The following is a 22942-nucleotide window of genomic DNA, read 5'->3' as shown; positions in this document are numbered from 1 at the left end:
CTGAATCTGTGAAAGATTGATATTTTTTCTTAAATGTTAGATAATATTCACCTGTGAAATAATATGGGATGGGTTTTCTTTTAGAAAGTATTATGAATTCAATTTCTTTAATAGAGACAAGGTTACTCAAATTTCTCTTTGAGTCAATTTTTATAAAGTTGTATTTGTTATAACAATTCTTTCATTCCTGATTCTAGTAATCTTTTTTTTCCTATTTTTCTGCATCAGTATTTCAAGGAATTTATTAATTTTATTAACATTTTAAAAAGAACCACCTTTTGGCTTCATTCATTTTCTGTACTGTTTGTTTTCTATCTAAACTTTGCTCTGATCTTTATTATTTCTTACCTTCAGCTTACTTTGGGTTTAGTGTGTTCTTTTTCTAGCTTAAGACAAAAGCTTTGTGTAGTAGCCAGCCTAAGAAACGGTCCCTAGTAAGTCTTATCTTGTGATATTTGTACCTTTTTTTGAGTCTCTTCTACACTAAATGTATCTGATCTGTGTAACTAATAGGATATTACAAAAATGACAGAATGTAACTTTCACTGCTGTGCCTTAATGCCATTACAGCTTCTTTCTTACTCTGTCAGGATTACTCCAGAGAAAGCCAGGTACAACATGAGGACACAACCAGCCCTATTGAGAAGGCCACAGGGCAAGAGATTAGGCCTCCAGTGCAACTGTTACCAAGTGAGTTTTACAGACGTCAAATAAGACTTAATTATCCACTTAAACACTGATTAAGTACCTACTAGACAGGGACTCCTTCATGGGCTGGAATTTATGGAGGAACCAGACAAAACCTTTGCCTATTAAGAACAGATCCTGGATAAAGATGAAATATTAACCAGAAGGAGCACATTTCATTCCTTCCCCAAGCTACAGTATAACTACAGTGAAGAATTAAAAAAACAAAAGACATAAACCAAGAAAAAAGGGAAGAACAGAAAACAGGAAGTGCATCAATATTTTAGAAGATGAAAAGTAAGTGAACAAGTTGTAACTGACATAGCAGATCCAAAAAAATGAAATTTGAAGCCAGCTATGTTGCGAATAGGAACGACAGAATCTTCAAAAGGCACAAGACATGGCAATACTAGGTACCTCTGAAACTGGTGATAGAAGGATGGGGTGGTGTAGAAAAACACAGAGAAAAGCTGTTGGAGAAGCAGGTAAAGTCCTGGATCCCTTGTCTAGCTGCACATTACAGAACAACTGCCTCTTCTTCATCCCTGCATAAGTCTGGAAGTTTATTTTCTGGAAAAAGTAAAAGGCTGTTTGGAGAGAGGATATCAGGTACAACTGAGAGCAAAGGACTGTATCAAAAATGACAGATCAAATAACTATAAATATTAAATACAGAAAGACATTCCCCAAGCCAGAATCCCGGACTTAGCATCCAAAAGGCAGGCAATTAGACTGTTACCCTCAGGCAGGAGTTTGGAAGAATCATGTTTGGGTAACTCGATTAGCCAAGAGGAGACACCTAACGGTTCTAACACTGCACGTTCCCCAACATCAGCCGACTGAAATCACCCAATGAAGAACCTCAAGGTTAGCAGGCCCCACCAATGCATTTGAAGTTTCTAGCCAGTATTTATACTCACACTGAATCACGAGTAAATAGTCAGGGATACTACTTATTTGAGGAAAACCTCCAAAATGGAAGATAGATTTAAACAAACAAACAAACAAACAAAAAATTGGAGGGCAATTAAGCAAGTGCAGGAAAAAGAAATACCAAAATAAATTATTCTCAGAGCTAAGAGAGGATACTACATTTATGAAACAAGAACAGTATGATATAATAAAACTACATTCAGAAAAAAACTACAAGAAATTAAAAACAGCAGGAAAAAAGTGAACATTTTCCACAAAGTAAAGCAAGGCAAGAGAAACAATAAGACAATGGATATACACTTAAAATGGGTGAATTTTATGATGTGTAAATTGAACCTCACTAAAGCTATTGAAAAATGGAGCACTGCTTTCAAATTTATGAAGGAAAGTTATTTTCCAACATAAATACCCAAATAAAGTATCATCTAGGTTTGTTGATAAATTTTTCCAATGTGTAAAATATCAAAAAAGAAAAAAAAGAAAAAAAAAGAAAAACAACCCTTGCCTACTGTGTACTCTTCTCTCATGAAAGTTCTGAACATTAAAAAAAGAGGTGGGGGAGTAAAGGAACACAGGAAATAAGAGATCAATTTGGGAGAAAGACGAAATTCCCCAGGGAGATAGTAAAGTATGATCCTAAGACGACAGCTGTGCATCACGTATGAAGGGCATGCTAGGCAAGACTGAAACAGGGTGAATCAAGAAACAGATTTGATGAAGACTGCCATTGAGATCCTGCAGCCTTCATTGGTTTTCTCTGGTTTTCTACTGTGAGCACAGACTGTGCAAGCTTGGTATAGATATCTGTACTTGGCCCTGCTCAGTCTCGTGTTGATAAAGTTCCTGCCATGCCTGCCTGAAATCACTCTAATTTCACTTTAAAGAAATGTTCTCCTTTGGTCTACTTCTGAGAAGATTAATAGGAATATTATAAAAATCACATTATTTCTTAATCTTCAGAGATCTTATACCTGAACTCTAGAAAAACATACGAAGCAACACTAATAGTGATTAATAAATTATTTACTAAAAATCTCTTTTCCTTACAAAGAACTTTTTACTCAGCCACAATAAATTAGTTACTAAAATTATAACCATTTATATTTTCTGACTACTTTCTACTAGGAGCAAAATACACAGTGAATGTTAATAGAGCTACCTTTCACTGAAAAGCACAAAAAAGTAAATAAAAATAAAATAACATTTCTCAATTTAGATATGTCTGCCACAAATTTTGCTTCTGAAGCGGTATTATAAAAAGCTGTGACTACTGAGAGCTTAAGCTTTGGAGTCAGAACAGCTGACCTCTATCTTTTAAATATAAACTATACAACCTTGAAGCTTAAATGTAAACTATGGTTACCTTTAAGTGTAGGTTTAAAATGTTGTATCACATATAAAGTATTTAACATAAATATAAAATATAAACTATGTGACCTTTGGAGTGAGAAAGTCACTTTAGAGATAGTTTAGAGATTTTTACTCTCTAAACTTTAGTTGTGGGAATCACCTAACTCATACCACTGTGGTGGAATTTATATGAGATAATTCACATAAAAACTCCTTAGCATTTTACCTGGTATGATAACAGGTACATAAAAATATCTTAAGGGAGATACAACTAATAAACTCCAGACTCACTGTGATGTTCTTAAAATGTGTGAATTATAATAGTAAAATGAAAGTTGAAAATGAGTTTAGTCTAAAAACAGGCTAAGCTAAGAATAAATTCTGCATTTCACTGAATCTAAGATGCCAATGGAGGGAGGTTTTATCAATATTTTATATAACCTAAAAAAGAATCTTGCCAATTAAACTGTGACAAACCATTAACTGTAAGACATCTTCCAATTTCAGAGATGAAGAAATGTGAAAAAATTTTGAGTCTTAAATTGGTAAAATTAATTAAGTTTAATTTTAAAATGTAGTTGAGAGTTAGCGTAAGTACCATGAAAACAATCATTTTGTAGACAAGATTAAGTCACACAATTAGAATTAAATTGCTTTTTCTTAGAGTACACTTCCATGCTTATTTCCACCACCAACTTCACCTAGCTCCCAACTGCCACTTCCTCAGAGAAATGTTCCTCTGAGACTAGAATGGCTTCCTCTCTTAGACGTTCCCACTGCACTCAGTACTTCTTTGTGGTACTCATTACATTACTGAGTACCAGTCTTCTCCAGTAGATTTCAAGTTCAATAAGGTCTGTTTTAAAATCAGTGCAATACACCAAGTGCAAGGGTTGCAAAATCAGTATCACATAAAAGCAAAAAAGAAAATGTAAGCAAGTAAGGTAGTCAGTACGATATTTTCACTCATTTTTCATAGCATCATTGTATATTACTACAATTAAAAAATTAATCCACTTCAAGTTTTAGGTTTTATTTTCATTTTGTTAAGGTATAATATAGATGTTTAAAAATACTATCAATTTTTTTATTTCTTTGCTTCACAATGGCACAATGTTATCTATATACTTTGCTTACACAAATATACTATCAAATTTTCTTGAAATATGCAGTCTTTCAGGTCTGTCTCTTCTCCCTACCCCAACCAACCCTTCCATTCCTCTCCTTTATTTCTGCCTAAAGGGAACTACTATCTTGAAATTGGTATATATTTGTCTCATCTAGGTTTTGTTAATTTTACTGCATTTTTATGTACCCAGTATATACTTCTGTTCTGTTTTAAATTTACATAAGCAACACATTCTTTCACTATATGCTCTGCCCCCAACTTTGTTTTCAATACTGATACATGAAGATTTGGCTCATTCATTCAACTGTTGCAGTATATATTATTATATAATATTATGTAACAATTTATGTATGCACTCAGAATGTTTTTTCATTCTTTACTAGTAATAGGAATTAGGCTGCTTCCAATTTTCTCCTATTACAAATAATGCCTCAGACACATATACCAGATATCTCTGATATATTACGGATTTTAGGACACAATTTCACCTTAAAAAAATTATTTATTTTTAGAGAGAGGGGAAGGGAGGGAGAAGGAGAGGGAGAGAAACATTGATGTGAGACAGAAGCATAGATCAGCTGCCTCTTGCAGGCGCCCTGACTGGGAACCGAACCCATAACCCGAGCATGTGCCTTCACCAGGGAATTGAACTGGTGAGATCTCACTTTGTAGGACAACACTCAACCAACTGAGCCACACTACTCAGGGCTGTAATTTCATCTTTAGTTCATCTTTTCTAGATATTGAAAACTGCTCCCCAAAGTAGGATCAAATCATACTCATACTAACAGTGTATGAGAGTTCCTTTTATTTTATCCTCACCAACATTTGACATAAGGCTTTTTAATTTTTACAAATCTGAGGGGTATGAAATGGTAATGTATTGATTTCATTTGCATTTTCCTGATTATTAGTGAATCTGGTCATTTGACTTTCATGTGTTTATTGGCCATTTGGTTTTCCTTTTTTGGGAAGTGCTTTCTATTGATCTGTCCTTATTAAAATATTCTCCTAGCCTTTATTGTGTCATTCATACTATATAAGTTTTCAATTTTAGTGTAGCTAAGTTTATCAGTAGTTTCTTTTATGATTTATAATTTTGTATTTGCTTCAATGTTAGAGATAAAAATTTTTTTTGTAAAACAATTTCAAAATTCTGCTTTTCAAATTTAGGATTTGTGATCCATCTAGAAGGAAATTTGGGTTTTCATGTGAAATGAGTCTATTTTTTTCATACAGTTAACAACTGTATAAACACCATTAATTAAATATTCTACTCTTTCATTAGTGATTTGAAATGCCACCTTTAACATACAAAGTTTCCGTATACACATGGTTTATTTTTTTTAGGCTCTGTATTCTGCTTCATTAATCTGTCCCTTCACTTAAAAGCAGTATGCTATAATTATTATAGTTTTAAAGTAAGAAGGGCAATTCCTCCCTCTTATTTTTGAATATTATACTGGCTTTTAATACAATCCTGATCATATTTTTCACATGTATAATATAACAGATTCTCACAAATGCTTTAAATATCATCAAGGACAGATGAATAGGGATACAGTGGTTATCACATTGATCAGTTTACCTTATATTAAACTGGTTACAAAAGTGAAAAATTATACTGCTCTTCCTGGTCATTAATTTTTTCATATAAATCTTCATACTGACTTATCAATAAATCCCTATTGGGATTTTACTTAAAATTGCATTTACAGATTAATTTTGGGAGAACGAACGTCTTATCAAATTGACTTTTCTCAATAAGCCTAGTATGTTTGATTTAGTATTTCTCTTATGTCTTTACATAAAATTTTGCATTTTAGAGACCTCTCACAAATCTTTTATTTCTGTGTACCTCCTTTTCAATCCAAACTCTTGATCTCATCATATTTGTTAGAGCTCAGCTAACATATCACTTACTTTACAAACATTTTTCTAATTTTCCAGGCTCATTTGATGCTCCTCCTCCATGTTCTTGGTTTATCTGCTCTTTACTTAATATGACCAAGAGTTGTGCTAGGCATGGAGGGTACATACATTAGTGAATAAGATTAGCTCCATAAAGCTTTCATTCTAATAGGAGACACAGAACAATAAAACTTGTCATTCAGGATGGCACATGCTATTACAGGGCAAGTACACTGTGCTAGGGGAACACATAAGAGAAATACCTAACTCAGACTTGGGGGGGTGAAGTGTGTCAAATACTGCTTCTCAAGGAAGTAACATGTAGACTGAAACCTGTAAGAAGAACAGAAGTTAGCAAACACAATAGTGACTAAATATCATAGTACTGACATCCTTGTCTTACTCTTAATTTTGTTGGAAAAGCTCCCACTGCTTAACTGTGATATCATCTACTCTTTGATTGTTTCCACTCTTGGCTCCCTTGACACCACTTTTTTGGCTCTCATACTGCCTTTGATATTCATCAACTGTTCACTGGTCCTTCTTCCTTCTGTAAATGCTATTCCCCATGACATTATCCTTCTCATTTGTGCTTTCACTGTAAATACTATCCTAAAGAAGTTTTTCCATTTCTAAGTTCAAGTATGAATCTATATACTGAGGAGTCCCACAATTTTATTTTTAGCTCCTACCACTACAGATTTTCATACCTACATTTCCAACTACATACTAAATTTCTCTACCCAGATGTCTCAAAGAATCCTCAAGCTTTAGATATATTAACATTTGGCCTATTTTTATATATGGTGCACACTGCCAACTAACCAGCAACAGCAGATCTACCTCCCATATTCAGTTTACAGCATAACCATTCATATCTGGTATGAATGAGTCACTGTTCTGAATATACTTTGGCGAGTATGCCCTTCTTAGAAGCTAGTTTATAACACAGCACAGTTACTGAGCCTGAGATTTAGGAACATGAAGGCTGTTTCAAAGAATGAATAATTACAGAATTTTGCAGGCAAGGTATGCTTTTATTTATTTATTTTTAAGTGTAAATTTGGCTAGACTACTAGTTGCCAGTTATTTAAACACTAATTTAGGTGCTGCTGTGAAGATATATTTTATATGTAGTTAAAGTCCATAATCAGTTGACATTAAGATCATTCTGGATAATATAGGTGGGCCTCATTCATCAGCTGAAAGGCCTTAAAAGTAGGCTTGAGGCTTCTCCAAGAGAGAGAAAAGAATCCTACCTGCAAACAACAGCTTCAGCCCAATGCCCATGAATTCCAGCCTGTCCTTCCTGACAGCCTACCCTAAGCATTTCAGACTTGCCCAGCTAGCCCCTACAACTGTGTAAGCCAAATCTCTCTCTTTATACATATCTTCTACTGGTTATGCTTCTGTGGTTGAACCTAACTAATAAATCAGGTTGGAGTTTTATTACCAATAACGATTTCTTAAAAAACCTAGTAAACCCTCTGGTCTATTCATTTCCAATCAGTTCCATGTGCTAGTAACTATACCCAAAGTTTTTTCCTGGACATGGTTTTTGAACCCTTTTTTTTAAAAAAAACTTAATCCTTGTTAATATATTCCTTCCTCTCCATCCCACATTAGACCATCACCATCTCTTACCTGAACTAGCGATTGAAAAAGCCTCCTAACTGGCTTCTCAGATTAGTTTTTTCTCCTCTATCTATTCTCCACACTGCTGCCAGAGGTCTCTTTCTGGAAAACAAATATGATCATGTCACTATCCTTCTTAAATACCTTTAAAGTCTTCCTACCTACAGGATAGAGGTAAATTTGTTTACTATTTCATTAATTTCTGTTTTTAACTCTTATTTCCTTATATTTTTCTTCACATTTAATTTTGTTATTTTTCTAACTTGTTAATATGAATGGGTCACTGATGCTTTTCTTCTTTTCTAATAGGATTTATGGTTTTAAATTCTCTCTAAGCATGCTATTACATTAGCTTTAGCTAATCATATCAGTATATACATTTTCATTATCTTTCAGTTCAAAATATTAAAAATTTTGATTATTATTTCTTTGACCAACGGGTTATTTAGAGATTATTTATTAATAATATCCAAAGCTGGATCTTAAGTTCCAGTAGGAAAATAGCAGCAATTTATTTCATTTTCCCACTTTCTTCAATACATAGCTACAAAAAGAATGTTAATTAAAAAAAAAAGAAGAAAACTGTATCTTCAATGAATCTACGCGACAATAAAACCTGAAAATGCTAAATTGTAAGTAAATATAGTACCAAGTACTTGGGTCTAGTAGAACCTATGCAAAGAAGGACACAGTATTAAAGGAACCTAGTAGGGGAAGAGTACATTTTTACTCCCAGAGAGAGAGAGGGTCCTATCCTAAGTGGGAACTGCAATGTTTAGAACAGAGATTGAGTGGGGAAATCTCAGAAGGAAGTAGAGAAAGGAGGTGTAGAAAGTGTCATGAGAGTGAGTGGAGGGTGATTCAGAAGTAACAGATCTCAGATAGGACTATCCTAAAACAAAAGCATGCACTTTTCTAATTTCAAACTTACAGAGAAGTTAGAAGAACAGTACAAAGAACTCCTGTATAATCTTGACAAATTCTCTAATTGTTAACATTTGAGCAGGCACCTCCTTAAAAGTCAGGAACTTAATTAACAAAAGCTAGTAAGGACCTGGTGGAACTTGTGGCTGGTAGTTCATACCTCTTAAACATGTAAATTACTAGCAAAGGAGATGTAGTTACATTTTGAAGAAAGAACCCATGGGAACAACAGGACTGAGGTCTTGAGCAGGGAAACCTGGAAAACTACCTTGCTCCTACTGTCCTGTCCCACCTCTCCCTCCTACTCCAGTCTCTTCTAATAGGTGGTTTGGAAAAACTAGTATGATTTAAATATGAATTTAAAAAAAGTGATAAGTATCCATGCAAAGATACCATAAGAAAGTAAAAAGGCACCATAACATCCCTGATGAAGAAAACATCACAAATTAGATGAAAATTGTAACACAACTTTTTCATATAAATTCAAGGATTCTTAATACAGCTATGATGAAAGACCTCAGATCAGAAATTTAAAAACTCAGGGAAGAGACAGCCAGTCAACAGGAGACGGTGAAATAAGCACTGCATAACTAATGAAAGAAATGGAGCAAAAAGATTTTCTTTTTAAATTCAGAAAATGAAGAGTAAACTATTTAATACAATGAGCACATGGAAAAATTACACCACAAAAAGGCACAGTAAGGAGAAAATAGGATAGAAAATTTTTAAAAGAAAATGATAGATTTAAAAAAAGATAAAAGACTTGAACTTGTATTTTCTAAGGAAGTCCAATGTTTTAAATAAAACTCACCCAAAACAGTCAATACTGAGAAATAATCTAGTAAAATAATTATGAAAAATGCTTTAAAAAAGAAAATCAAGTTGACATAATACTTATCTACTGAACATCACCATCAGAAGACAGCGGAAAAATACCTATAAGGTACTCAAGAAAGTATGAGCCAATAATTTTGTCTAGCCAAGCAGTCCTTCAAGAATAAGGCTGTAGACAAACCGTTTTCAATATGCAAAAACTCAGCTCTTATTCATATTAGCCCTCCTTGAAGAAATAATGAGGACACACTGCAACCAAGAGATGACAGGACAAATGTTAGAAGACTGGTAACACCAATACATTTAATTGTAAATTTAAGATGAAAACAAATGAACATACATGTGACAGAAGGGACTGTAACTGTTACATACTCTGATAATGCAGGAATCATAATACATACAAATAAATGAAATGGCAGGAGTACAGAACATAAAAGTGGAATCAACTCACTGACTGCACCTTACAGTAATAATCAGAGATGAAAGTCAAGTAGTAAAACTTTAAGCAAATATAAAGAATAAAACAATGCTATAATGGTTAAAACTAATTAGTAAAGGAGAGGTACGAAAGAAAGGAAGAGAAAAAAGCTAATATAATTGTAAATCATTACAGAAAATAAAGGACACTGCTTTAAAAAAGAAAGTCGAGTATTATTAAGTTATAAGTATAAAGGTAACCATTAATAGGGAAAAGAAAATCTTCCTAATATAAAAACTATCAATTAAAAAGCACAAAACAGACCACTTAGTTTAAAAAACATGTAATCAGAAGATATAACATAATTTGACACAACTGAGAAGAAACATGTATGTTATTCCTATCTACCTGGTTCAACTGATCCATTCATTAACAGAAAGCTTTGGACTGACCCACAAAGTAAAACCACTCTATGCTGTGGCCAAGATGTATTTGTAATTTAGGAAATACAAGAAAATTTATAGGAAATTAAAAATTAATGGATAAGGTTCACAAAAACATGGACTGTAATCTTTAATTTGGATAATATAAACAGACTTTGGCCCAAAAGTATTAAAAAAGTCATTTTACTATTGTAAAAGATAACAATTCACAATGAAGAAAACACGTATGCATGTGCTCCCCAGAAAACGGCAACATTCAAAAGGAGAAATGATAGGATATAAAAGGAGAAATAACAAAATGATAGGAGATAAAAGGAGAAAAGGAGAAACAATAATAATAAATTTAAATTTATTTCTACCAGTCTGAGAAAACAAGTAAACAAAAATAAATAAGGAAATAAATGATCTAATAAACAACATAATCAGAATGGTAGGGCTGATGGACATTCATTTAACTCTACCAAGTAAGTGAATATACCATAACTTTAAAGATTATTGAACTTTTATAAAAATTGACCAAATATTTAGCTACAAAAATATCTCAACAAATTCTAAAAGCAGAAATACAAAACATTCTCCGATTAAACAACACAAGAGAAATTTATAACAAAATCAGAAAAAAAAAAAATCTCCAATCTGAAAATTTATAAAGTCTCTCCAATAACATTGGGTAATTGGGAAAATACAAATAAAATTTGTGCTGTTTCTAAAAAATATAATAAAAATACTACATATTAGAAGCTCTGGAATATAGCCAAGGCGGTGATCAGAAGAAAATTCATTGTTTTAAATACTTTTATCAATAAGAAAATATGAAAGTAAATGAGTTACTAATATAGCTCCAAAAGTTAGAAAAACAAATAAATTAAAGAAAAGTAGAGAAAAAAAATAAAGCTAAAAGCAGAAATTAGGAAGGTAAAAAACAGAAAGCCCGAAAAATGAAAAAAATTTTCAAAAGCTCTTTTGCTGAGGCAGGGGTATGGGGGTAAGTCATTTGATTAAACTACTACCTCTCCTAATCAACAGCAAAAATAAAAAGGACAAAACAAAACATGCAAAATAAGAAATAAGGGTAAGCCATAAAAATAGACAAAATTTAAAAAAAAATAAGAAACTACTTTATAAAACTATATACAAATAAATATAGATAAAATAATTTCCAAGTAAGATATAACCTACCAAAACTGAACCCAGAGACCCTAAACAGACTGACTTTCACAAAATAAGGGATGAAGTTTTAAAAGAACTACCTACCTACCAACCAAACAAAATACATAGGCCACAAGAGTTTACATGGAAATTCTACCAAATCTTAAGAGCTGATAATTTCAATACTATTTAAAAACTGTTGTACATTTTAAAAAATAGAAAGCTTCTAAATTCTTTATAAAATGTAACATTAATCCCAAAACTTAAAAAAGACTTCACAAAAAAAGAGAAGATTGCAGGTCTGATCCATCTTACTTTTGCATTTTAATTAAAAGAACAAAGTACTAACAAACACAATTCAGCATCACATTAAAGGACTCCAAAAACATTAGTTTAGTTCAATATTTGTTTAAAAAAAAGAAGTTTCATATCACTAGTTCTATAAATGTTAAATTTATGGAGAAAATTCAACCTCCATTTCTGATTGAAAGTACTTAATAGGAAGCAAGAGATGCTCTTATGCATACACGTGTGTATGCATTATACTTAATGTAAACATGTTGGAAGCAGTCTTTCTAAAGTTGGAAATAAAAAGAGGATGTCCACTAATCACTAATGTTTAACATTGTCCTGTCTAATAAGTCAATACAACCTGTTAAGAGGTATAAAAATCCGAAGAAAGAGGTAAGTCTATCACTATCTGTAGATGAAATGATTATAATCAAGATACTCCAAGAAAATCACTTAGAAGACTACTATAAACAATAATGGGATTCAATAAGGCAGAGAGAAATGTTGTATACAGAAATCAAAAGTCTTCATGTATATAAGTAATAGCCAGTTACAATCTATAAATGCGTTTAATAGCAACAATAAGGAAGAAAATATCCAGAAATGTACAAATTTTATATGAAGAAAACTTTAAAACATTCTTAAGGAAACAAAAGTAATCTTGAATGAATGGAATGATGTAGTATTTTCTTTGACAGAAAGATTCAATATTTTAAGGATGCCAGTTTGTCCTACATTAGTTTATTAACATGAGATTTCAGTAAAAATAACAGCCCATTCCCCAACACCTACCAGATCTAAACAAGGTGTTTCTAAAGCTTATATAGTAAAATAAATAAATAGGAATGGCCTGGAAAAACCTGAAACAAAAAATGAAACTAATTCTAGTAGATATTAAAGAGTCGTAAAGAAACTATTGATCTATACTTTTAAATGTTTGTGTGTGTAGACACACACATAAACACACAGATACATTTCTATGTGGCAAAAAGCAAAAACAAAAACAAGACTAGGCTAAAGGCTTTCAAAAGACAAATAACAACCAAGGGATATTATATGTGATTCACAACACAGAAAAAGGGCTAGTCTCTTCAATTTAGAAAGTTCTCTCAGGAAATAAGACCAAACACACAACAGAAGAAAAAATGGGCAAAGGACATAAACAGTTAACAGAAAAGAAAGGTGGCCCTTACATATATGAAAAGGAGGTCAAATGGAAAACAAAAGCATGTAGTGAAACTATTTCTTGCAAATCCAACTGACAAAAACATAGGTTGACACCTACATAGGCAAAGGCATAAGGAAACAGGTAGTCGCAATCGTTGGTGCAAATATTTATAACCTTGGTGGAGGGCAATCTGGCAATAACAATCAAAATTACAAATATGTTTGCTCTTGACCCATTAATCTCACTCCTGGAATCTATCTTAAAGAAACATCTACATATATATGAAATGATATTCTGAAACAGGATATACTTAAAAACAGCAGTAGCACATCTAAAGGAGACTTTCGAAATATATCCCCTCAATGATGTATCTCCACAATGGCAGATGCAGCTGAAAAAAATGAGGAAACTATGTACTGATCTAGAAAGATCCAGGGATCCTTGGAGTAATGGCTGATTCCAGGTACAGGTAAGAAAAATAAGATGAGCCTGGAACATGCTGCTGTGCCAATAAGCAAGAAAGCTATTAGACTAATGAATTATCAATAGGACATTGTGATTTTTCTGCATAAGAATTCCATCTAATGCAAAAGGAGTAACAGAATTAGAAAAATGCCAGTTGATAAACCCTAGTGAAATAAATGGTTCAGGTAACAATGATCAATGAATGGAATATTAGAAATTGAAAGGCTGATTGGGAAATTTTAATGGAGAGATCAAGCCTACTGATCTCTGAACCTACTAATCAATCTTAATCATTAAAAAATAGGACCTCTAAATACTGTGTGCCTAATATGATACAATATGAAGCACTTATAAAGTACTTTGGTCTAGAATTGAATCAAGCCTCTTCAAGCCTCTAGGGCCAACTTCCATTTTCAGGAAATATAGGGGGTAGAGGAACATGTAATGACACCACAAGAAAACAAAAAACAAACCCATATTTTTAGATATTCTGCAGGACAACTGAAAATAAGCCAATGGAATTTAAAAAAAAAGAAAGAAAGAAAAGGAAAAACCAAACAAAATAAAACAAGAGGGAAGGAAATGGGACTACTACATTAAAAAAGGCCTAACAGCCAAATGTAAGGTGTGAATCTTGTCTAATCCTGATTAGATCCAACTAACTATAAAAAGATATTTGAAACAATCAGGGAAATCTGATTATAGATAGCGTAGTAGAAGCTATAAATAAATGATTATTTTCAGTTTTCTTATATATGATAAGGACATTGTGACTGTATAAGAAAACATCCATATTTTTAAAGGTGCATACCGAATCAGTAGGGACAAGATAACATTCTGGGATTTGACTTAAAAATACAGTAGAGGAAGAAATGGAGATAGCTTAAGATAGAAAAAAAATATTGACAATTTGGATAATAGCTATAGAGGTGGCAGTTTATTATACTCTCTCCTTTACATAAACTCAAAAAATCTGAGAACACACCTAAAAATGGATGCAATTAGCACATTAAGCATCAGCAATAGGTGTAATGCTAGGGGTCACCATGACCAAGAGACTTCTCTTCCTGTAAAACATATATTCATAATGAAATACTGACTTAGGGTTATTAAAAGGGCAAAAGTGAGTTATAATAGAAGATAGCTCTGCTAATCAAGTCAAAGCTTTTATATTTGCTTTCGTAGCAAACCAAGACAAGTTCTGTGTAAAGGTTTGCTAAATGAAATGTGTTATAAATGTAAAGGTTTTCTGATTTGTCTTAATATATGTCCAAATATTACTTCAAGACACCAGTACACATAATTATACATAAAATGCACACATACATATTACACATGAACAAGCCATACAGAAATCAAGTAATACAAGAATATGGTTTTAGTTCTCTTACCATCAATATTAAGCATCATTTTCCACATGGCAGGCCGAACAGATTGATGGAATCCAAACCAAACTTCCCTGCCCCCTCCCAGAGGGTGGTCATATCCTTCTGGAGCCGAGAAAAAGGAACGCCCCACAGGTGTATATCTACAAAAATCAAAATAGCATGTTCAATTCTTCCTTCCTATATAAGCATTTAAATCTGCAAAAAAGGTGATTCTGGAGCACATAACTTACATTATTATAATGATGCTTATCATTATGAATATATGAAACTATATTTTCACAAATTTTCCAATTTGTGAAAGCAAAAAGCAGCCATTCTAAATGAAAAAGTCAGCATCCTTCACGGAAATTCTCTAGCGTTAGAACTAATGTTAGTTTCAATAAGAATAAATTTTATTTAAAATACTTTCTTAAAAATAGATTTAAAAAGTTAACAGTTCCAATCGTAGAAAATATTATAGTAAATAATTATTGATTGAAAATCTATTTCTATAAATGTTTGTAAGACATTTTTCTTAAAAAGACATAGCTTATTTGGTCCTGTATATATAAACACAGATACACACATGCACATGTGAGGAGCTACTGTGATTAAAACAACAGCCATTTCAACACAATTTGACACTATTATACTAACAATGAAATTGCCTTTAAAACAAGGTGATTTAACTATAGGAATATATCTGAAAATATACCAGTAACCCAAAAATCTCAATAAGCTCCAAAATCTAAGAAAACACCTAAAAATGGATGCAATTAGCACATTAAGCATCAGCAGTAGGCATGTTAGGAGTCACCATGACCAAAAGACTTCTCTTCCTGTAAAACATGTGCAGCTCCTAGGAGAAAGGGTTACACATTTCTCTAAAAAATATCCATTAGAATAGCTAAACTAATAAGGTGTATCTACTGTCAAAAGTCATAATTTTCTGTAACTTACATCTGTCAATGAACTTGTATGCCTGCTATTCTTCAACTGAAATAATAAAAAATATACAACATCTGAATGTTAACCAAAGGAGGCCTGTACAACTCTTGGGAGGAAAGCCTTCACATTTAAAATTTAAAGATAAAAAATAAGCCAAAGGACCCACTTCATGGAGGGCAGATGTCGTAGCACCACATCAACGGCATGGACAGGATTAGTGCTGATTGGCTTGTCTAATTCCAGTGGCTCAGGCAAGGTCCGTCCTGTCAGTACTTCATGTAGTAGGTGCCAACTCACCCGAGAGACAAACTTGATTGACACCTTGAAAGGTCGATCTTTTCCACCTTCCCCAGGTAAAGTTACATCTAAATCTACCTGTTGATGGGAAAAAAGAGTCATCTGGTAAAAGTTGAAAAAGATAAATACAATTACTTTTAGCTTAACTTATGAAAATATTGAAGAGAAAACAAGGCAAGTATAATTTAGAAACTCAATCTAAGTGTCAAATCAATAGACTAAAATTTAAGTGACCATTATTTATGTCAGCATTATTTGTCATTGTAAAGTACTGGAAACTGCCTAAATGCCCAAACATTTAGGTGGCTATAAAAAATGAGGAAAATATCTTGGAATTGTTATGGAACGATTTCCAAGTGAAACTGTTAAGTTAAAAAAAGCAAAGTACAGAAGATTACAAATAGTATGTCATCTTTTATGTGAGAAAGAACAGGAAAATGGAAAAATCTTTATGTATCTGCTTATTTATACAAAAAGAAGCACAGGACACATAAAACAGAAACAAAGAAATTGGTTACTCTGAAAGGATGGGAAGAAACAAACTGGAAGAAATGAAAGAGGGATTAACAATTCAGAGTGTATTTTTCAGTATAGTTTTGACTTTTGAAAGCCTGTTAAATAAAGTTCTATATATTAAAAATAAAATCAACAAGGCTAGAGGAAAAAAGCTAGAACTGAATATAAACAAAATCAAATGAAACCAAATGCATTTCAAATGAATAATAAAACCACACCAAAAGAAGAAAAAGCAAGAAAGAAAACACTTATTCAAGTAACTCTTGAACACAGTATACTGACTATACTCAGCTGGCGGTGTGGAGGAGGGGTGAGTAGGAAAGATCGGCATACAAAATAAAACCTTAAACTCTTATTATTAGCTTGTTTTCTGTAGTGGTATAGTGCAGTAATTCAGATACTATTTTATATGTACTGTAGGACTGAACACATAAGTAAAAGTGGTGATGTTTTGAGGAGCCAGAGATTTAAAGATTTAAATATTTAATGTGAAGAATAAAGGAAGATTCCTGTGAGGATAGACTAGAACTGGAAGAATCGATTTGAAGTCATGATTTCCAACATTCAAACTACATATTATATACCATAAAGGGTTCTTGTAGGATAACTAAGTTAGGTTTACTATATACCATGTAATATTTATTTATTACTTATTGTCTGTTAGTTATATGTAAGTATGTACATATATGTGTATGTATTTCTATTTCCTACCTCTGTCCACTGAAAGGGCTTGGATGCACATAAACCCCAGTAGCAACGAGCACATGCAGTACCCAGATTTTGGTTTCTAAAATGCATCCCCAAACAAAAAAAACCAGTGTTCCTTTGAGAAATGGCAAGTTGCAGGACTTATGCAGGAAAAAAAATGAGATGAACCTGAAACTTCTTGTTCCACAAAGTAAGAAAGTACTCAAAGATTTTTTTAAAAAGGTGTATCACATCAAAAGGACACAGGAACCAATTTGGGCAGTGAAATAAATAAATAAATAAATAAATAAGAAGAAAATTCTCTTCCTTAATGTAGAGTAGCACCTAATAAATGTAGAAGGAATGAGAGAATTAGGAAATCACCATTACTATATAGTAATAATTCTTCCAAGCAAGAATTATCAATTATTTTAAAAGTCTAGTAAGAAAAAGGATTCTTAAAAGCATCATCCATATCAAAATTAAAAACTTCTGGGCATCAAAGGACAAAAACAACAAAGTGAAAAGGTAACCAATGGGATGTGAAGAAATATTTGCAAATTATGTATCTAATAAGAATGCATAAAGAAATCCTAAAACTCAACCACCACCACCAAACTCAATTAAAAAATGGGCAAAGAATTTGAATACGCATTTCTCCAAAGAAGATACACAAATGGCCCATAAGCACATAAAAAGATGCTGAACATCACCAATAATTAGAAATATGCAACTTAAAACCATAATCATATATCACATACATATTAGGATGGCTACTATTAACAAATCAGAAAACAAGTGTAAAGAACAAAGGTATAGAGAATTTGGAGACCTTGTGTATTGTTGGTGGGAATGTAAAAAGGTGCAGTTGCTGTGGAAAATGATATAGTGTTTTCTCAAAACATTAAAAATAGAATTACCATTTATGTGATCAAGCATCTCCACTTTTGGGTATATATACAACAGAACTGAAAGCAGGGACTAGAACAGACATTGGTACAACCATGTTTTTAGAAGCATTTTTGCAATAGCTCAAAGGTGTCCATCAATGCATGGACAAAACAAGAAAATGTGGTATGTGTATATATACACACACAATGAAGTGTTATTCAGCCTTAAAAAGGCAGGAAAATCCCTCCACATTTGACAACAGAGATCAACCTTGAGGACATTATGCTAAGTGAAATAAGCCCGTCACAAAAAGAAAATGTGTAATTCCACTTGTATGAGGTAATGAGAGTAGTCAAATTCATAGAGAGAGAGTAGAATGGTTTCCCTACCACTGGGTGGAAGGGAAAATGGGGCGTTAATGTTTAATGGGTACAGAGTTTCTTTACAAGATGAAAAGAGTTACGGAAATGAATGGGTGGTGGTGGTTGTGAATGTACTTAATGCCACAAAACTGTACTTTAAAATGGCTCAGATGGTCCTGACCCATGTGGCTCAGTTAGTTGGGCATCGTCCTGCAAAGCTAAAGGTCACTGGTTTGATTCCCAGTCAGGGTACATGCCTTAGTTGCAGGTTCGGTCCCCAGTCAGGATACCTACAAGAGGCAACCAACTCATGTTTCTGTCAACCAATTGGTATCCCTGTCTTACTCTCTCTCTAAAAATAAATAAATAAAATCTTTAAAAAATAAGCTGAAAAGAAGAAGATTCAGGATATTAAAAAGTGTTAAGAGCTTTATTTATTTTTTTAAATGGCTCGGATAGTAAACTTTATGTTGTGTATTTTACCACAAATTTTCTTAAAATTAAGATTTTATTTATTTATTTTAGAGAGACAGGAGGGGAGGGAGAAAGAGAAGGAGAGAAACATTGATGTGTGAGAGATACATCAACTGTATTCTACCACCATTTCTACAAGATGTTATCTCCCCACAAGGGCAAAGAGAAAAAGAATAAATTGACAGGAGAAACCTGGCAGAAAACTAACCAAGCGATCAAAGTTAACATCCCCATAAATGGAACAAATACATACTATGTGCTTCTTGATATGAGGCACTGATAAGGAAAGAACACTTATGTTATATTTCTGCCAAAAATCCTTAATCAGAATTTAACAAAGAGGAAGCATCAGATAAACTCAATCTGAGGGACAGTCTAAAAAATAACTTGCCTGCAATCTTCAACCATGTTAATGCCATGAAAGAAAAAAAAAAAAAAGGGCTGAGGAACTGTTCCAGAATAAAGAAAACTAGAAAGACATGATCTCTAAATATAAACATAAACCAGAACTTGATTCTGTACTAAAGGGGGAAAAATGCTAAAGGACATCATTGGAACGAATGACAAAACTGGAATATGGGTTGCTTATTAGACAAAAGTATCATGTATCACTGTAAAATTTAGTGAAGTTAATAACTGTACTATGGTTTTTATCTTTGTTCTTAGGAAATACACATTAAAAAGCATGGTGTATGCAACCTACTCTTGAATGGTCTAGGAAAAAAAATAAGTATGCATATGTACAGATACAGCTGTATCTATTAGATAAAGAGAGCAAAGGGGACAAAGAGAATATTAAAACAAATATGGCAAATATTAAGAACAACACTGGTTGAGTCTTGTTAGAGGGTACACATGAGTTCTTTATATAATTCTTACAACTTTTCCATAAGTTTGAATTATTTCAAAATAAAAATAAATTATTTCAAAAACAAAATAAAAATAAAAATAATATATGGGCTTTAATAAAATAATAAATGTATTTAAAAGAAGACATTGCAAAATTACAGCTTTCCAAAAAAGGAACACATATCTTACCCCAGTAGTTGCCACAGGAAGTGGATTGGCTGTGTAAAGGCTTCTTTTTCCATCATAAACTGGTCTACGGTCCCCAAATATAGTTACTTTAAAATGCTGAACCATTGAGTCAACCACCTCCCTAAAAAAGGGAAAAAATACATTCACATAATCCTCTATATGATGAAAATTTTTAAAAAATTTAACTAAAGTAATTTCTTACATTATTTAAAGCTCTTAAAATTCTAAAGGACAATCATACATGATAAAAGTCTTGCTTTCAGAACCATGGCTTGGGATACCAGAAAGGGATGGCCTGAACTTCACAAAAACAGACAAGAATGAATTCAGAGCCCTGGCTGGTGTGGCTCAGTGGACTAAGTGCCGACCTGCGAACCAAAGGGTCAAGGTTTCGATTCCCAGTCAGGGTATATGCCTGGGTTGCAGGCCAGGTCCCCAGTAGGGGGGGCGTGAGAGGCAGCCACACATTGATGCTTCTCTTCCCCCTTTCTCCCTCCCTTCACTTCTCTCTAAAAATAAATAGAATCTTAAAAAAATACATAACATGATTTAAAAAAACAAAAGAATCAATTCAAGAAATTACTGAATTGTCCTGGGCCACAGTTGCACTGGGAAATATTAACCTCAGAAACTGATCCAAAAATCCCTTTCACTGTCTCTAAGCACTACCTGACACATTCACCTCTTTTTGTGAAAGAGTTTGATGCTCTTTTCCATGTGCTCAAACAGCAACTAATACATATATCTATTGGAACACCTACTCCATTGTATTACAGTTATTATATATTTCACTTCTATTAGATTGTGAGATTCTTGACAGCAATAAACACACCTGTACTTCCTACCACCCCATCCTCCCCACCCCTCAACTTTACCATAGTAGCTAGCCAGTAAGGATATTTTGAAACCTGTTTTTACCCAGCAAACATTTTTATCCCACATACTTACATGGAAAGCTATACCAACTTTTTTTTTTAAAGTATAGATTATAGAAAGGATTACCAAATATCCAAAAGTGAATATTTATTTCTGTACACACATACTTTGTACACAGTGGAAAGATATCTAGAAGGACAGATACCAAAATACATACAGTGGTTACCTCTGGGGAGAGGTAGAGAGAGGAGTGATTTTAAATTTTGTTTATACAAATCTGAATATACTACAATGAGAGTATAGTTATATAGTACTGGTATACTTTATAACACATTTGCAAGAATTAAAAAAAATTCAGCTCTGGATGTTGTGGCTCAGTGGACTGAGTGATAGCCTGTGAACCTAAAGATCACCAGTTCTGTTCCCAGTCAGGGCACAAGCCTGGGTTGAGAGCCAGATCCCCAGTTGGGGGTGTGACAGAGGCAGCCTATCGATGTTATCTATTGCACATCAATGTTTTTCTCCCCCTCTTTATCCCTCCTTTCCTCTCTCTAAAAATAAATAAATAAAATCTTAAAAAAAAAAATTCAGTTCTACCCCAGTCAGGTGAGTAGATGAGAGGGAAAGGAGGAAAAAAAGCATTTTCTGGTACAAAATAATTAGGCCGGCTTGATACCCAGAGCAATTTTCTACATGCTTGAAGTTTCTATATTTTTTCCCCTTTACAATTTTATTGAAATTATTTAAGTGAAGTCAAGTATTTTTTACACTAAATTTTACAACTGAGATTTGATTTGCTAATCAGTTTTTAGGTACGAAATAAATTTCAAAAATTTTTTTTGACATTTTAAGTTTACTTTTGTGGCCATTATCATCAATTCCAGTTTCTCAGGTGAAATTTCACAGATTTAATTTGTCAGGATGTTTTGATTATTTTGTGACTTTTTTTTACTTAACAGTAAATTGGTGTAGTTTTAAAATATATATATATTTTAAAAAGATTTTATTTATTTTTAGAGAGAGGGGAAGGGAGAAAGAGAGGGAGAGAAGCATCAGTATGTGGTTGTCTCTCACATGGCCCCTACTGAGGACCTGGACCACAACCCAGGCATGTGCCTGGACTAGGAATTCAACTGGTGACCTTTTGGTTTGAAGGCTGACCCTCAATTCACTAAGCCACATCAGCCAGGACTCCAGTATTTCTTACATTACTCCTTTACTTTCCATTCCTTAATACCACTATCCTAAATTAAAACCTCATGTCCTAGTATTGATACCTGAATTATTTTTTGTTTTTTATACCTTTAATTTTTTTCTTCTCTAACCCAACCCACATATCACTGCCAAATGGGCCCCCAAACTTCACTTGCATTCCCCAAGTACAAAAGGTTAAGTTAATCACACTCCTCAGTTCATGGCACATTACCATCATTCATCTGTACAGGACCCCACCTTTTGATTTCTTTCCTTCCATATTCATTTCTTATCCTCAAACCCATTCCCAATGAGTTATTTCTTCTAATGTATTTGATGAACATTCTTCTGTTTGTATATATTCTCTTTACCCTCTGCACTAGATTTTTAAAATCAATTCAAGTTGCTGTGAGATATTTAGTTGTTTCTGATTGATGCAAAGTACTCCCCATGTTGTCTATTCACTCCCACAGCAATAGAGAACTCAGTATCTTTAACTGCCAGCCACCAGAAACAATGCTACAATGCAGTACCTCCTGTTATGGCCCTCTATGAACCTGCATGAGAATCTCTGGTTATATGTCCAGGAACAGCACTACTAGATCCAAGTGAATTTTGTCAACTAGATGATGAAAAACTGCTAAATAGTTCTCCAGAGTGGTTGCACTAATCTCCATTCCTGGAGATTCCTATTTCGCTACATCCCAGACAAGATTTGGCATTATCCAGTTCTGCCTTCTAACTTTTGCTCACATAGTGGGTAAAACTAAAGGCTTGTTTTAATTCAGACTTTTCTCTTTAAAAAAAAAAAAAATTATTTTTAGAGAGCGGGGAAGAGAAAGAGAAAGAGAGGGACAGAAACATCAATGTGTGGTTACTTCTCATGCACACCTAACTGTGGATCTGGCCTGCAGCTCAGGCACGTGCCCTGACTAGGAACTGAACTGGTGGCTCT

General features: G+C 33.3%; 1 protein-coding gene across 1 annotated transcript in view; it reads right to left on the bottom strand.

Moving 5' to 3' along the window:
- The window catches only part of LOC129069307 (protein argonaute-3), a 94862-nt gene that overhangs the window by 39326 nt on the left and 32594 nt on the right, over positions 1 to 22942 (bottom strand). The window contains exons 3-5 of the mRNA XM_054571965.1: positions 19918 to 20038; positions 15819 to 16027; positions 14729 to 14865 (exon numbers count right to left, since the gene is read on the bottom strand). Coding sequence (XP_054427940.1) covers positions 14729 to 14865; positions 15819 to 16027; positions 19918 to 20038 — 467 coding nt within the window. The remainder of the gene's footprint in view (positions 1 to 14728; positions 14866 to 15818; positions 16028 to 19917; positions 20039 to 22942) is intronic.

This window comes from Pteronotus mesoamericanus, unplaced genomic scaffold (genome assembly GCF_021234165.1).
Source record: "Pteronotus mesoamericanus isolate MK-2021 breed Mesoamerican mustached bat unplaced genomic scaffold, CSHL_Meso_final contig_221, whole genome shotgun sequence".
NCBI lineage: Eukaryota > Metazoa > Chordata > Mammalia > Chiroptera > Mormoopidae > Pteronotus > Pteronotus mesoamericanus.
This window is presented reverse-complemented; position numbering and strand designations above follow the sequence as displayed.